Consider the following 16,843-nt stretch of genomic DNA (forward strand, 5'->3'; position numbering starts at 1 on the left):
AGGCAGGAATCTCTCTCAGCCCTATCTTGGAGAAGCCAGGGAGGGAACTTGAAACCTTCTGCTCTTCCCAGAGCAGCTTCATCCCCTGAGGGGAAGATCTTGCAGTGCTCACACATCAAGTCTCCCATTCATATGCAACCAGGGAAGACCCTGCTTAGCTATGGGGACAAGTCATGCTTGCCACCACAAGACCAGCTCTCCTCTCCTATCAAGGCAGTGTGTGCACACGTCCATTCAGAATGGGGCCTTCCTGATTCAACCTGAGTGGGATATAAAACTAACTGAGCGGACATCAAAATATGTGCGTGCCTGCACATGTGTACACCTTATAAGGAGGCTTTTTAATGCTCCATTTTTTGTTATATCTGGTAGGTTCTTTAGTTTTTATAACTCTCAGTTTTTAGCTTTTAAAATATTTTTTAAATTTGAACTTTTTACTAATTGTGGTTTTTAACCTGACTTTTAACTTGTTTACTCAATTTGGTGAATTTTATTACTTTTATTGTATATTGTATCTATTTTATTGTTGTGGGCTGCCCCGAGCAGTAGTGTACTGGAGGAGCGGGGCATAAATAAACAAACAAACAAACAGACACTGCTCTCATCATCCCTGACTATCTGCCACTATGACTGAGGATGATGGGAGTTGTAGTTCAACAACAGCTGAAGGCTGTAGTTGTGCAACCCTGCTCTAGATCAAGCAGGGTGGAAATGAAGCCAGGGTCAGATGCAATCAGAGCTGCCTGATTTTGAAACCTCAAAATCTTACTCACCAGTTATATTTGAGACTTGCATACATTTCTGTGCTCCTCATTTTGCACTGGCACTCATTTTGCCCACACATGCATCTCTGCTTGATCATACAGTTGCTGGAGCTTTAGTTTTGTAGTGACTGACCACAATTCAGTTTTCATGACAACTTCTTTCTTTCTTTTCTGAAAACTGAGTCTAGGATCCTTATTTTTTATTCAGTTTTTATCCCACCTCCTATGAACGCCCTTGAAGCAACTTTTAAACCAACAACCTCAATACAATACACATATTTAACTAATGCAATTTTAAAGTCTTTTGCACCAGACCCAAATTTAAGAACACAACATCATAAAAATAGCACAAAATTTTGGAGCACAATTTCCTACTCCAGTCAATCTCCAGAAAATGAAAGAGCCCTCCTGAAGAGGGGCTTGCTCCCTGAATGAGCAGTGAGCTGAACAGCTGAACCTTCCTAATTGGAAATTCCAGAAGTGTAGGTCCACTACCAACAGTCACCTGGGGCTTGTTGCCACATGATGGACACAATAATAGTTGTGTCCATCCCCAAATGAGCATAGTTGGATGGTATTTGAACACAGTATGAGAGAGAAAGTGTTCCTTGATAGACCAGCAATGTTGTTTCAGCTACTGCAAAAGTTGGGATGGAGGGGGGGAGACTCATTAATTTTCTTCCTTCATTTCTTCCTTACAAAAGGAAATTCTTACATCTATTAAAATAAATATAGATAGATATCACCTAGCAAACAGAATTCTTGACCAAATACACATCACATATGTTCAAACACACTACCAAGTAAAAACCAAATCCCTTCTATATTTATATTTTTGTATCAATTTATATTATCTATTTCTATTAGAATGTTAAAAATGTCACAAAAAACAAATTTAAAATTACAACAAATACAGGCAACTGCAACAAAAGCCCCAGGTGACATTCAAATCCATCAAAACAAATATATATATACAGATAAAAAAGAAATTACAGCCCTATCCTATGCATGTTTACTCAAGAGTAAGTCCAGCTGAGTTGTGAGTGCTTAGGATTGCAGCCTTACAAAGAATGAGAACCAAACCAGACCCATCAATTAACATATTAAATGACACAATTTTGTAGGATTTTAATGACAATCGGTTCTTTCTACTTTCTGCTAATTCTAAAGAGGAAGCTTTAAATATTCAATATCAAACATGTTTTGCAGATGTGTAAACTAGTTACAAGCTTTCAAAAATGTAAACATGTAAATAGTTCCCCTGAGGCCTTCAGCCTGTAATGCTGATTTTTTTTTCTGTTGAGCTCAAGTTGTTCAGAAAGATTTACAATGCAGTCCATTTGTTCCCTTTGTTGGGCAAGAGGCTCTAATCCTCCAATTTGCTGATCTGCACAGGTGGGCAGGCTGTAGGCTCCACATGGCTGCATAGAGGCCAGATTAAATAATGGGCAATATTTATAACAACATGTAAAGACTGCTGACAGAGAGATTAGGATTTAGAAAAACAGCATGCATTAGTGCAGACTCCTGCAATAATTCTGAGATGCATACAGCTGTCTTATCTGCTTGGCTATGAATCCAGAAGATAAATAGAAGAAACTCCTTGATCTTTTAACAACATTTAAACATCTCTAATGACTTGGTTTGAAGCATGCAGGACCTCTATCTTAAAGAACTGAAATATTGTCCCATATGTCAACTCACTCTGCATGTAGTCTTTTGGTGCATTATTTTCTACAAAACACTCTGGATGGAACAATCTGCAAATACAGCTGGTCCCTTTAATAGCAGGAATGATAACAAAACTCTGGATTATAAAATCATTAGCCCAGACAGATTTTTCTTTGGCTTATATAGTAATAGAGAACGCCAACATGTATTCTGATAAAACAAGTCAATTCAAAATACAGAATAATTAAAACTATCCAAAAGGAAACCTGGCTCAAAGCACTGTTCCCTCTAAGGCATGCACACACTCACAAGTTTTCTGATGTTTGCTCAGTTAATTTTAGATCCCGCTCAGGTTTAATTAGGAAGGCCCCACTCTGAATGCATGTGTGCATACAGTGCTGTGATACTGCCGCCCAGAACGAATCTCATTCCGCACACAGATGAAAAATATTAGAGGGACCACTGGCTCAAAGTACCATGTTTCAATAATGCAGGATGGATAAAAATCATTTTTAAAAAGCAAATTAAAATTGTATTTTTAAAAAAAAATTAAAATTGTAATTAAAATACTAGATTTCTCTTTTAAAAGTTAACTAAATTCAATCTCATCACAGTTCAGTCTCATCACAAAAATGTTATACCTACACTTGCAGGCTCTTAAAAATGAATTAAGGCTGCCTCAAATATATTGAAATATAAGCATTCATTTCAGTTTCACCTCATGGAAAAGGCTCTAGTCCAGTTAAGTTGAGACTAGAAAATGGTACTGCCCATTAACTACTTGCTCTTGTTTCTAGAAATTTCTAGGTGATATATATTATTTCCTAAATTAGTAAAAAGTTGTCTAAACAATTACACAAAGTATAGCCTCATAGATACTGAAAATGCTCTACTGAGTTGCAAATTAACATGCTTTAGTGAATGGATTTGCACTATTATTTAATATGTGAAACAGCATAAGTGGGAATCAGTTTTCAAGTGGAAAACTTGATTGATATCAATGATTTAAATCAGGTTTTTCCTCTGGTGACTTAAATAAATCCACCCTGCAATAATCCACTGTAATCTCCCATTTTCTTTTTCAAGCTACCTGGATCCAAATCATAGGAAGCAATTTCTTAGAAACTCCTGGTTCCATAGAAAATAATTTAGATTACAAAACCAGTGAACAACTGTAAATGAACAATCATCAGAACAGTTAGGGGCAGGGTGGGCAGGGGAACAGCATAGACATCCCTGTGTTCTTTTTACCAGAATTGTGCAGAAAGACATCCCAGAGTCTTTGGGGGTTGATTTCCAAGTCTATCTAAAAGTGACCTTTTAGATCTGGAACTTTGATGTTTTTCAGTAGAGAAAGCAATAGAAAAAGGAAGAAATGACTGAAAAAAGGAAGTCTAATGTGAGGCACAAAAACACATAACACATATTTTATGGTGTTGTGTATGCTTTGCCATCTATTTTCAGAATATTCTGCTATGACCATAATTTGCTATTCCAAGTCTGGCAACTCCCATGATGTAGGAGTAACAAGACTTCTTGTTTTTAAAATAACTAGGCCACAGCTACTTTCACACTATAACAAGCCAAGTGTCTTCTGTTTGAAATCACTCTTCAGTCTGCTCCAGAAATTGTTCTCCTCAGATGTGAGCTTGGTAACTAACTAATTTACTGCAAAGCTGATAGGGACAAACCATTAATAGACCTAATTTGAAGTGTAGCTTTAAAAAGCTCTACCAGTGGACAAAAATTAAAACCTAAGAACATTCCTCTGTGAACACTGAGAAAAGCCTGGTGAAATCCTGTTTCCTTCAGGTAGTCTGTTAGTCTTAGTCGCAAAAATCACACTGGTCTATTAACTCATACAGATAAACAATCACAGCAACACTGCAAAAAAAAAAAAAAGTCATGATATTTAATATGGCCTTGTCTTTAAGAACAGGATTTTCCTTGTCTTCCTCATACAAAGAAACCAAATCTCAAGGTGATCAGAGAGGATTCTCTTCAGGGCTTGTTTACAGACAGGTCACAACATATTTAAACATGCTAGAAGTTTCAGATAACATTAATACAAAGCATTCCATTATCTACCTTGTGTTTAAGCATAGAAAGGCCCACCAATAACACATTATTTAACTAAACTTGGCTAAAGTTTAACACAAATCTATGAGGTTAACCTGATAGATAAATGTAAGAATCTAAATAAATTATTGATTTGAACACAATGCATTCCAAGAACTCTTGGAATCTACAAGAACTCCATTTCCCATATTTGTTACATCCCTATCAGAAGTTTATTCCAAAACCATTGATTTAAAAAAATCAAAAGTCCTCCTTCAGATAGGAGTGTTCTTTCACTTTAAGAGAAAGAACACTCCAAAAGTCAAATACATAGTGGTAAGACTTGTAACAGCACAGGCACCAAAAAAGCCATAGAATTAATTATCCATTATGCTTTCACAAGAGTTCAAGCTCCAGAAGGTCACTGCAGTCCCTTCAGAACTTACAATCTAGGGATACATAGCCCTATTCAGGCATTATGTTGTACCTGCATTCAGATGTCTGTAAACACATACATGTTTTTGTGAGGATTTTGTGTGTACCTGCATTTATTTTAAAAGTGAACCTGAGTACAGGCCCCTGGAAATTCAGGACACAGATAGGTACTTTATTACTATATTTGCATACAGATCTGTACCTGTGTACACAGTACTGATTATACAATAACATGAGAGCAGAGTTTATGAAGCTTCCTGTGAAGAACTTACAAGTTTCAAAAGCAGAACAAAAACAGTAACCAAATGCTTCTATTTAAGTAAACATGGCCTTAACGATTAATAATTATCTTGGAAGTAACAGTTTTACTTGGAAAGGGACTACAAAACCAACAAAAGAACGGTAGTATAAAAAGCACACAAATGTGCACACATGCCAGAAGAAGTGCAGAAAACCCCCTCTTTTAAGAAGAAAGGAAGCCTGGACCAACTTGTTTAGTTCAAGGTTGCAATTCTGTGTGCATTTACAGGATATTTCACTTATATACTGAACTTAGTGTGACTAACTTCCCATTAAACACATATAGAAACAAGCTGCACTTCTATCTTAGTAGGAAAGAGTTTATCAACTATGCAGATTCAGTTTCGTGTATCCAAGAGAGGCCTGAGTTTCATTTTCACCAACAGCAGCCCACATCCCATGCCACACTGCAAATCATTTTTTACTGAATGGGCTTTGAAAATAAGCTTGCAACAAAGCTTGACAAATCCCAGGTGCCAGGGAGTCATGGTGCCTAGAAATTTAACTGTGGTGTGTGTCTAGGCTATTCAGAGGCATTTAAATAAAAGCTGTATGTGTCCCAAGCAGCCCTGTTTCTGTCCCAAGCATGTTACTTGTAAAGTGGATAAAGAGAAGCCCACTTAGCTTACCCCTCCACATCTAGGAGCCAGTCCCAAAATTTGAGAGCCAGACAATGGACACTTGACAAATTATCAGACTTAGCCCATTGTCTGGCTCTCAAATTTTGGGACTGGCTCCTAGGAACATAGGAAACTGCCATATACTGAGTCAGACCATTGGTCCATCTAGCTCAGTATTGTCTTCACAGACTGGCAGCGGCTTCTCCAAGGTTGCAAGCAAGAGTCTCTCTCAGCCCTATCTTGGAGAAGCCAGGGAGGGAACTTGAAACCTTCTGCTCTTCCCAGAGCAGCTTCATCCCCTGAGGGGAAGATCTTGCAGTGCTCACACATCAAGTCTCCCATTCATATGCAACCAGGGCAGACCCTGCTTAGCTATGGGGACAAGTCATGCTTGCTACCACAAGACCAGCTCTCCTCTCCTTAGATGCAAACAAAATTTATCAAGGCCTGTTTGCAGTATGGTCTGGGAGCCTGCTCTTTAAAGAAAAGTCAAAACTCCCAGCAGGCATGCCCAAGTGCTTAGGGCTGAGATTCAAGGAGTTTTTCTAGGTCAAGGCTAACTTATTCTACAATGTAAAACAACTTATTCTACAATGTAGGTGCACCTAGAGCACAGCTGCACAACTTTGGCCCTCCAGATATTGTTGGACTGCAACTCCCATCCAGTGATCCCTCTAACAGGGATTCCCAGAGGTTGTTGACTGCAACTCCCATAATCCTCAAGCAAAGGCTATTGTAGCTGGGGATTCTGGGAGTTGTAGTCAACAACCTCTGGGAATCCCTGTTAGAGGGCACACTGCTCCCATCCCATCATCTTTGATGATTAGCCATTGTTGCTGGGGATGATGAGAGTTGTAGTTCAGCAACAGCCTGGGGTGGGGTGGGGTGGGGTGGGGTGCTGAAGTTCAGCAACTGTGCTCTAGGTGCACTAACATTGTAGAATAAGTTATTTTCTCATACTGAAAAAAGTTGTTGTCAGTTGAAGTCACCAATAAGGCATAAGAGTGAATTATTTAGGTTCTTTCAAGAATGGAATAACAAAACAAAGTGGAAAAGGGGATATTTTATTGGTGCAAACCCTGTTCATATGAGTGTATACAAGTAAACAAGTTAGGCAGGAAAATATTATATATTATGAAATGCTCAAATTCAAAAACATGCATAAAGTTACAAAAATAGTATTCCATCCTATTAAAAGTATCAGGTTGCTTGTTTTGCATCCCTTACTGCTGCTGCCTGAACCACAGAAAAGAGGCACAGAAGGTCAGTTGCTGACCAGTTAAAGGAAACAGTCTCCTGACTAGAACTACCACCTCATCCACTCAAGGACCCTGCAGAACAAAAGAATCAAATGGGCTTCTATCCTAGTTGATATGCAGAATGGTTTTTCTTGCATAGTAAGTCCCCACAAAAACTACATTGCTGATCATAAACATATTTGTGCATTACAATGTAGTATGTTCCAATGGTATTTTGCAACTCTGTACATACAATTCGAAAATATTCACATTTGTCAAAACAGACACATAAAGCAATTATTCTTCTTGCCAATATGCAGATAGGAAACTGAGCAACAGAGAGAATAAGGGGCTTGTTGGGAGCATGACCTCCCAGGCTGGACCTCCCCCTACATATGGTAAGCATGGTGTAACTGTGCAACACCCTAGTCATATACTCAGTAGGTTGTGGGATTTCTAGAAGTGCACACTCAAGGTCACAATGCCGATCTGTTGGTTTTTAACCATGGTATCGTGCTCAGAGAAGTTAATTAGTGGTGTAAAGGTGGACTCTTCCAACATGGCTCAGGGTGAATCGGATATTTTAATCCGTGTTAGGGTTTGCAAGTATGAATACCACCAAGGAGAAATAATCGCGACTTGCAGCGTGCAAGGACGCGATCTCCAGCATGAAGCGTAAGTGTACACACATTCTCCAGCTGCAAGACCATATCCACCACAAGTAGTAGCCGCAGATATAAATAAGCACAGTGGTTAGACATTGCCTATCATTCATATGGCTGTCGGTCAAAAGGTCTCCTCCTCCAAACTCCAGATCACCTCGGTGTGAGAACACCAAGCCAGAACAGCACACCAAGCAAGGCTGGAAGCGACTAAACTTCACCCTCAGGTCCACCAGGGTCGCACAGCCCCGTACTACAACCACAACCCCATAGTTTTCCCTCCTCCGCCAATCTTTTGTCCCCCTTTCCAGTTCTACCGTAGGTAGTAGTCCCGCTCCCTCCTCGGCTTCGAATGAGCCCAGAGCCAACGAGCAGGATCCCCCTACGAGTACACCCGGAGACTTTTTCTGTTACTTTCCTTGCTCAGACCCCCGAGCGGACCGCCCCAAAGTTTCCCCGGAGTTTTCTTTCCTCCCTCTGTGTTCCTCAGCAGCCGCGAGCCCGCCGGAAAAAGGAGCGCGGAATGGCGGCTGAAGCATCTCGACAGACACTTTCCCGACGGCTGGGGCCCAGCCCCGCGCCCCACCCAGCTCCACAGGTAGGGCGGGTGGCGGACGAGCAGCAGCCCCCCCCCCACCGCCCCCAAGTTATCGGCTGCTGCGTCGGACGGCTGCACTCACCTTTCCGCCATCTCCCCGCTCGGGCCGCGTCGCCCGGGCTTCCCTGCTTGTGCCCCTCAGGCTGAGCGAAGGAGGCTCTTGCTCCTGAGCAAAGCAGGATCAGGATGTGAAACCTGATCGCGCCTGCCCTGCTGCCGCCCCTCCCGACTTCGCGTGGAGTGAGCCAGGCGGGACCCCGCCGCTCTCCAGTCCCCCTGGTGGGGAAGGCCAGCCTGGGCCTGCGAGTGGAATCTGGGATGGCAGGGAGCGGAGGACGAGGAACAGGCGAAGCATTCGCAGCCGTTTGGCAGGACAGAAACCTCCCCGTTTCTCATCTCCCGATCTGCTTAAGCTTTGTTAATGGGACAGGAGCCTTCCCTTAACTGCTCCCTAGATGGCTATAGATAGAGAAGCCAGCTCTGAGTGAAGCTGCTCTTGGAGAGGTTTCCATCCAATATTTTTCAGGATACCAAACCATTAAAATATCTAGGATTGTTTTCAGTAATCGCCTGGAGATTGATGTCCTTTCCTGGAGGCTCTAGTCTAAGCCAATCTTGCAGGGTTGGCAACCCTAGAAGAGCTCGCTTCAGTACCGCATGCAAAATCCCTGAATGCAGACCGGTTACCTCTTAACCATCCTTTTGTAAAACAAGGGGGCTCAAGAGTGGAGAAAGGAGGATGGATGCCTTTTTTGTGTGCACACACTTTCTGGGCCTGTTGATAATATGTGTGGATTTAGAATTATGATAAGCGTTAGTGAGTAGTGACAGAGTACTAGAGTAGTTGTGCGTACCAGGACAGCTCTACAAGTAGACAGCTCGTAATACTCTGGATGAATCTGAAGTAAAAGGTAAAATTTTATTTATGTACCCTTATTTGTATATTTTCATGGTTCTGTGATCACAATAAATAGAGAGTATTTACAGAGCAATATGGTAAATACTAAATACAGGGTAAATACAAAGAAAAGATGGGCAGAGGAGAATCCAGTTTTTACCTACTGTTGGACATTTTGGGCTCATATTCCATATCACCCCCTTTTACTTTGGATTATCCAAAACCAATTAGTTCTTTGCCCACAATATAGCATAGCTTATAATAAACACTTCTCACCTATTTCTTGAAGCCTGGAACAAAATCCCAAAATTCTTACTGCAAATATAAAAAGACACCTAATCTGTATTCAGTGATCCTGAGTAAATGTCTCTTAGGGAAAAAAGCCAAATGTATGCCTAAGCCTATCAATGTGGCAGTTGCCATACAAAAGGGCATTGATATTGAAACACATACCAGAAAACAAGTGTACAAAAATAATGTGTGAATGGTAGAATATGAATGTAAATATCAATTCGATGCAGATTACCAAACTGACATGCTCCCCCCCCAGCAAGAATGTTCTTGTCAGAAAAAGTGATGTGTGAAGTAGAGGTGTGCATGGACCAGTTGGTGCAGTTCGAACCAAATTTGGACCAAACCAGTTCAGTGTTCAAACTAGTTCAGTCGAACCAATTGATTGGGCCGGTCAGTTTGATGAACCACTTCAAACTGGTTCATAGGGGTTCGCCATCAAACTGGCCCAGTTTGCAGTGGTCTGGTTTGCCAGTTCTGCACATCCCTAGTGTGAAGTAGTCCTTTGCTTTATAAAATATTAGACTTATGTTACATTGAATCGTATCATTCTGAAATTAGTCAATTTTATATAAGAAAAGGCATGATTTTTAAAACACTGGTTTATTGGCCTCTGAATAGTGTTGTTTTTTTAAAAAATCCCATCCCATAAAGAATTACTTTCCTCATTTTGTTAATGATAGGTGGGTGGCCTAATAAAGAGGGTGCACGTCGCTTCTAAAGTATGTATTAATTCCTCACTTAATTTTCCAGAACAACATTGTTTGGAATAGGATTGTCATGATTGACAGAGCTGTGGTGTCTGAAGTAAAAAGTATCCATTGTATTCTACAACTTTAAGGATTTAAAGAATTTCTAGCAACTGTTCTGCAATATAGCTGGATTGCTAACATACAGTGATAATACCAAGTGGAAGCCCCAAAGACAAATTTATTGAGGCGCACTAATTCAGAACAGATTAAACGGCAGTAATGCAGGCCAGCATCCTTTTCTCATTAACAAGGCCTAATGTCCTGTAACAAGTCACTCAACAACCAACTCCTAAAGGAAAGTGTGCCAACTATGGCCTTGCTTCAAATATAATACAACTGCAGCCCCTGGTGGCAGTTTTTCCCAATGAACTGAGAAACTGCTTCTGGTTTTCTTGGCAGACTTTAATCCACTTCAGCACCTTCTGGTGAATATATGCATTTTGATACAATCCCTGAAACCCTGAAATAAATGTAAAAGGTCTCACCAGGGATGTTTTTGGGGATCTGGGGCAGGAGAATTTAGTAGTCCTATTTGCCTAAGAGTCTCCAGCAGTAGAGATCACACCAGGGGTTAGGGAGCTTTCCTATGGCTGGAGGACAAAGTCCCCCGCCCCTTTCTACTCAAAGCCACACCCCTGCATTTGATGTCAGACACAGGGGGCATGGCCTTTACTGGGGATGGGGCCAGTCAGCCCATGCAAAGTTTCCCCAGTCAATGGTTCATTGAATCATAGGAACATAGGAAGCTGCCATATACTGAGTCAAACAATAGGTCCATCTAGCTCAGTATTGTCCACACAGACTGGCAGCAGCAGGAATCTCTCTCAGCCTTATCTTGGAGATGCCAGGGAGGGAACTTGGAACTTTCTGCTCTTCCCAGAGCGGCTCTATCCCCTAAGGGGAATAACTTACAGTGCTTACACATCAAGTCTCCCATTCATATGTAACCAGGGCAGACCCTGCTTAGTGAGGCTGAGGGACAGTCATCTCCCCTTGCTCCATTTCCCCCATGCTCCTGGATAACATTCTAGTTTCCTGCACATTACTACTACTACCACTTATATATTGCTTTTCAACAAAGTTTCCAAAATGGTTTATATAGAAAAATCAAGAATAAATAAATAAGGTTTTCCTGTCCCCACATGGGTTCACAGGAAAGGCCTCATTCAGACATGATGCCAAACCAGAGGTGCCAGAGGTTTGAGTTTGTGATCATCCAAAAGCGTGAAGCTGCATTTTTGTCACCCAGTTGCAACTCCATTTTTCTCCTAAACCTGAATTTGAACCCTTGGTTTGTAGTGAGTTTCACTGCTGAAACCTGGGGTTAGAAGGCACCATTGTGTTGTGAAAACTATGGCATTTCTGGTTCCCTGGTTCTACTTTACTTTACCCTCATAAATTATTAAGATCCCATTGGTTTCAACATCTATTACCAATGATGAACAAATTAAGTTCTAAACTAATGTTTAGTTTAGAAAAAAGACGACTGCGGGGAGACATGATAGAGATCTATAAAATCATGCATGATTTGGAGAAAGTGGATAGAGAGAAATTCTTCTCCCTCTCACATAACACTAGAACCAGGGGTCATCCCATTAAATTGACTGCCAGGAAATCTAGGACCAGCAAATTGAAGTATTTCTTCACACAATGCATAATCAACTTGTGGAATTCTCTGCCATGAGATGTGGTGGCAGCCAACAACCTGGATGGCTTTAAGAGGGGTTTGGATAACTTCATGGAGGAGAGGTCTATCAGCGGCTACTAGTCGGAGGGCTATAGGCCACCTCCAGCCTCAAAGGCAGGATGCCTCTGAGTACCAGTTGCAGGGGAGTAACAGCTGAAAAGAGGGCATGCCCTCAACTCTTGCCTGTGGCTTCCAGCGGCATCTGGTGGGTAGGGATGTGCACGAACTGGTTCGGAGGACATGTTAGAGGCCTCCGAACCAGTTTGGAACCGGACCGGTAGTCCGGCACTGAGGGGGGGTGTACCTTTAAGGGCGGGGGGTAGAGCTTACCCCTCCCGCCGCTCTTCCCCCTCCGGTGCTGCATTTAAGATTGAAGTTTTGGGGGCAGCAGCATTCCTCCCTGCCGCCCCTGCCCCAGTCGTTGCCCGGAAGTCGAGTACATACGAGCACGCATGCGCGCGCCTGTTGCCGCTGTGCGTGTGCATGCCGCATACGTCACATGCACGCTGTGTTTGATGTATGCGGCGCGCGCCTCGACAGGCACATGCGTGCTCGTATGTACTCAACTTCGAGGCAATGACGGGGGCAGGGGCGGCAGGGAGGAGCCATTATAATTTTACTTGGAGCATCCAAGGAAGTCAGAAGAGATATGCAAGAATTATCCGTTTGCACCCCTGCTTGCTTCAGGTTAAGAAGTTCAATTGAGAGTGACTCTCCTGAGAGCCATCAAAATCCTGAAGCTGTCACTGAATACATGGGCTTGACACAATGGGGCTCTTCACATGCTCATTCTCATGTCAGTTTGACCAAAAAAACCCAACACCACAAACCCCCCCCTCCCCAAAAAACCGGAGATCCCCACCATATGTGCACACCCATGGAGTGTGTCAGCAATCTCTGGCGGACAACATGTCAACCCAACATGGTGCTTCAGCTCCATGTCAGGTTGGCACATTGCCAACTGGAGATTGTCAAAAAATTCTGAGTTTACATGATATGCTCTGCAGCATGCAGGTGGTGAGGATCTCAATTTTTTGACCAACTGACATCACATGAGATTGATCATGTGAAACTGCCTAATAACTTAGAGTAGAATGCATGGGCATAAACAAACATTAAGGCTTCAGTCTTAGCCTAGCCAGACTTACTAGGGAGTAAGTGCTATTGTTCTATTTGTGACTTAGAAAACGTGATTAATATTCTGCTGCATGTCTGTGTTTTTTTAGCATGCAGAATTGTTGTGGAGTTCCAGTGCTTACTTGTTTTTTGTTTGTTTTTGACTGTCATTGTAATCTTTGCTCTTTTCGTGATACACTTTGTGCCTTGGTAAATTATTGATCAGGGCTTAAACCGGGCTGATTGTGAAATCCTTTGCAATACTTGTGCCTTCTGTGCAATGAGCTACACAGTAAACTGGTCTAACTGCATACACTGTAAACTCTATCTATCTAGAACTAGTTAATGATTTCAAAACTGGTCCTCTTCTATGTGAGAGGTAGTTTTGTTTTTAATTCTATTGGCCTAGAGATGGGAAGCAAACTAAGGGATTTTCTCTTTAGCACTGAAAGACTAATGATTTACTTCAAAGAGTGAAGGGTGTTACATGCCTACTAAATAAAGATTCTCACTGAATGCACCTCAAAAGCCCCCAAATGGAAAGTTTATTATTATTATTTTTACATTTATATCCCACTCTTTCTCCAAGGAGCCCAGAGCGGTGTACTACATACTTGAGTTTCTCTTTCACAACAACCCTGTGAAGTAGGTTAGGCTGAGAGAGAAGTGACTGGCCCAGAGTCCCCCATCTAGTTTCATGGCTGAATGGGGATTTGAACTCGGGTCTCCCCGGTCCTAGTCCAGCACTCTAACCACTACACCACGCTGGCTCTCTTTATTTATTATGGTAATTACCATACAGGAGAGCAACATAAATCCAAGCTAAAGGAATTTGGGCAATCCTAGCTGCCAAATGTTTGTCCTCACCATATTTTGCCTTTTGATTCCTCAAACCTCTTTTCTGGATAATTTATGCATACACCAGCTTCTTATAAAACAAGATCTTTTGGTCAGAAGATCTTGTTCCACATCCTGTTTTCCTTTGGCTTAGCTAGGTTATCTGGGTTGTTTTAGAATCAACAACAAACATTCTCATTCTCAGCAAACCACCTCTTCTACAATTTGACTAGGCTCCCTAGTGGCAGGGCCATTCCTTCTTATTACTACAAAAATTATAGTTAACAATAAGTTAACAATAAAATGCCCCCATAATGCAAAATATACAACAAAAATCAACAGCTTCAGATACTTAAACATCATGCCATTTAAAAGTAGCTATTTCAACTTTTAATTTAAAAAAACCTGGTTCATACTTTATTAGCAGTTACAGCAAATAAGGCAACTATATAAATAACATGTTGGGTCATCATCCAACAAATCTACCACTATATCCTGAGTTAATTTATCTAAGTGTTGTTGAAGGACATGCAATAGAAATTGCTTGCTCAGATCTACATACAGTACAAGGAACAAAATAGCAAGCAATGAACGAGATCCTCCACCTGATTACAATACAGTATATTTTAATTTCGGCCATGGGATACTTAAATATTTCCTTTCAAAATGAGCAGAAGGCATCACACTGAAAAGTTCTGTGAAAGCCCTTTGGAACTGAGAACATGTCAAAAGCTGGAAATGCAGTAAAATGTCTTAAAGTGGAATAAAATGACTTGGAGTGGAATGCTCTGGAGTGACTCATGTTTTAAGATAGAGCCATCCCTGTGCTGTGTCCAAGTCAAGAAGCTGGCTGTTTTTGTTTACTATTTTAAAGGCTGTATTGATAAGCATATATATTTAGAAGCAAGTCCCATTGGACATGTGGTTAGGATCAGACTTTAAATTTTCTAAAAATGACAGGCAAAGTTTAATAATGTTAGACATACAACATATTTATTTGATATTATTTTATAATTTATTAATATAACATCATAATCCACACTTTAAAGTATATTTTTCTTAATTCATCATAAAACAGGTTTATTATATTTACATATATTTATATATGTAATTACATATCTCTATATATTTTACATATCTTTTTATATGTAAAATATATTCTACTTAATTAAATCTCTCTATATATGGATATACACCATGTAGGCAATAATTTAAGGTTATTATGATAAGCAAGCAAACCATTTCCAATGTTCCGTTAAACCTAATTTTTCTTCTTCCTGTATTTAATAAATAAAGCCCACATTACTGGGGTGGGGCGGGGGCCTGGTTTTGTTTTCCTTCCTTAATTCATGTGTAACTTGGTCATGCTGACCTCAGGGTTATTTTCCATAATGTATTTATTCATGCTGTTTCCTTACTTTTTGAAGACTCTTTTTCTATGTATCTACACTCTCTCTGCTTCCTTCCCTTCTAATTTTTGTCCTGTTAAATTTTAATGTTGTTACATCTTGTGCTTTCCGAGGGCCAAAATACTGCACATGTGGCATGGGAGATCCATGATAGGCTCTCCTGACTTTAAACAAACAAAACTTTAAAGCAGCTCTGATGTTTATCTGTGCAGCAGTCCTGGGGTCTATGTGTTTACCTCTTCTCTCTGCAGTTTTCCTGGTCTAAATTGTTCCCCAGGCTACAATTAATCCAGTTGAAGAAAAACGAAACAGTAAATGTATAGTATTTGTGGTTTAGATAACAAAAATTGAGTTGGGAGAAAGAGTTAAAACGTTCCCAGCATTACATATTCAGTATTATCCGGAGAAATCATTATATAATACTTTTTTCCATAAGACCTTTTCTACCTTTTGAACACATTTTTTCCCCAATACAAAGAAAAGCTCTTTTAAAAGGCCCTGAGTTTTCAAGAGCATAGCATCTCACATTTGAAAATACTGAAACAAGGGTTTAGTAGTTCCCTTAGCTCCCTTTTTAACTTGTTCACATCCTCATTAAATTCTGTAGATCTGGATAGTGATACGTTGCATTCATAAAGAATGGGTTCTGCGCCTGCGCAGGGACCTCGCGGACCGATTGACTAGCTCCTCGTGCCGCCTCCAACTGCCCTGCACGTGATTGTGCTCTCGTTAAATAAGGCAGTTGGGGTGTGTCTTCCTCAGTTCCTTTTAGACTGCCATTGCGTCTAAACCTTGGATCAGATTGCTCCTCAAAATTTATTCTTTGATACTATGGCAAAAGACTAGGAAACAGATTCGGAACAACGTGGTGGAGTGTGCGTCAACGAAGGGTGGTCAGCGTCACATTACCCCCGCCAACAAAGAGGGTAGAAAGCTCGATGTTTGGGGGCGGAGAGTGTATTCCACTTCTAGTCTCGCTGTCAAAACAGCGAATTATTCTACCTGTATGACACGATACGCATGGTGTAGTTATTATCTAGATCTTTAATACCCATTTATAATTTGTATGTGCAGGTTATTTACAGCTTTACCTTTTCCATTGAATCAGACTCTATTATATCTAATTCAGTAATCCAGAAACCTTTGGTTTACTTTAAGATGAGAGTTAAGATGCTTTACATTTTCACTCGTGCCCTAAAAAGAATGGAAATTGCAAGTTAAGGTGCCAATCTTAATTTCTGCACTGTGTAAGCTGTAAAGACTTTATACATTCTGGAATATGAAGATGGCTTTAGAAATGAGGCTCCATGCACCGACACTTTGCCTTGATCAGAATTGCAGAAATTCATCAGGGGCATCTCTAGGAAGTGATTAGGGAAACTGCACCTGTTAAATGTCTGCTTGAATGCAACCCTCCCCAGCCCAATGTCCAACGTAAAGGCCAAGGTAGAGGTGGAGGTGGTGAGGCTAGGGTGGGGCCGAGCGACAATGAAGGATGTGCTTGGCT

General features: G+C 41.0%; 1 protein-coding gene across 6 annotated transcripts in view; it reads right to left on the minus strand.

Annotated features, from left to right (window-relative positions):
* LOC128324039 (rho GTPase-activating protein 39-like) overlaps nt 1-8,701 on the minus strand; it is a 126,901-nt gene extending 118,200 nt beyond the window's left edge. For 4 of the 6 annotated variants that reach the window (XM_053248130.1, XM_053248133.1, XM_053248131.1 and 1 more), the window contains exon 1: nt 8,429-8,700. In XM_053248130.1, the coding sequence (XP_053104105.1) occupies nt 8,429-8,439 (11 nt within the window). In that variant the 5' untranslated portion in view covers nt 8,440-8,700. Of the gene's footprint in view, nt 1-8,065; nt 8,308-8,428 lie in introns of those variants that run through there. The other 2 variants (XM_053248137.1, XM_053248134.1) reach the window with 2 other exon arrangements.
* Between the last annotated feature and the right edge of the window lie 8,142 nt (nt 8,702-16,843).

This window comes from Hemicordylus capensis, chromosome 4, assembly GCF_027244095.1.
Source record: "Hemicordylus capensis ecotype Gifberg chromosome 4, rHemCap1.1.pri, whole genome shotgun sequence".
Taxonomy (NCBI): Eukaryota; Metazoa; Chordata; class Lepidosauria; order Squamata; family Cordylidae; genus Hemicordylus; species Hemicordylus capensis.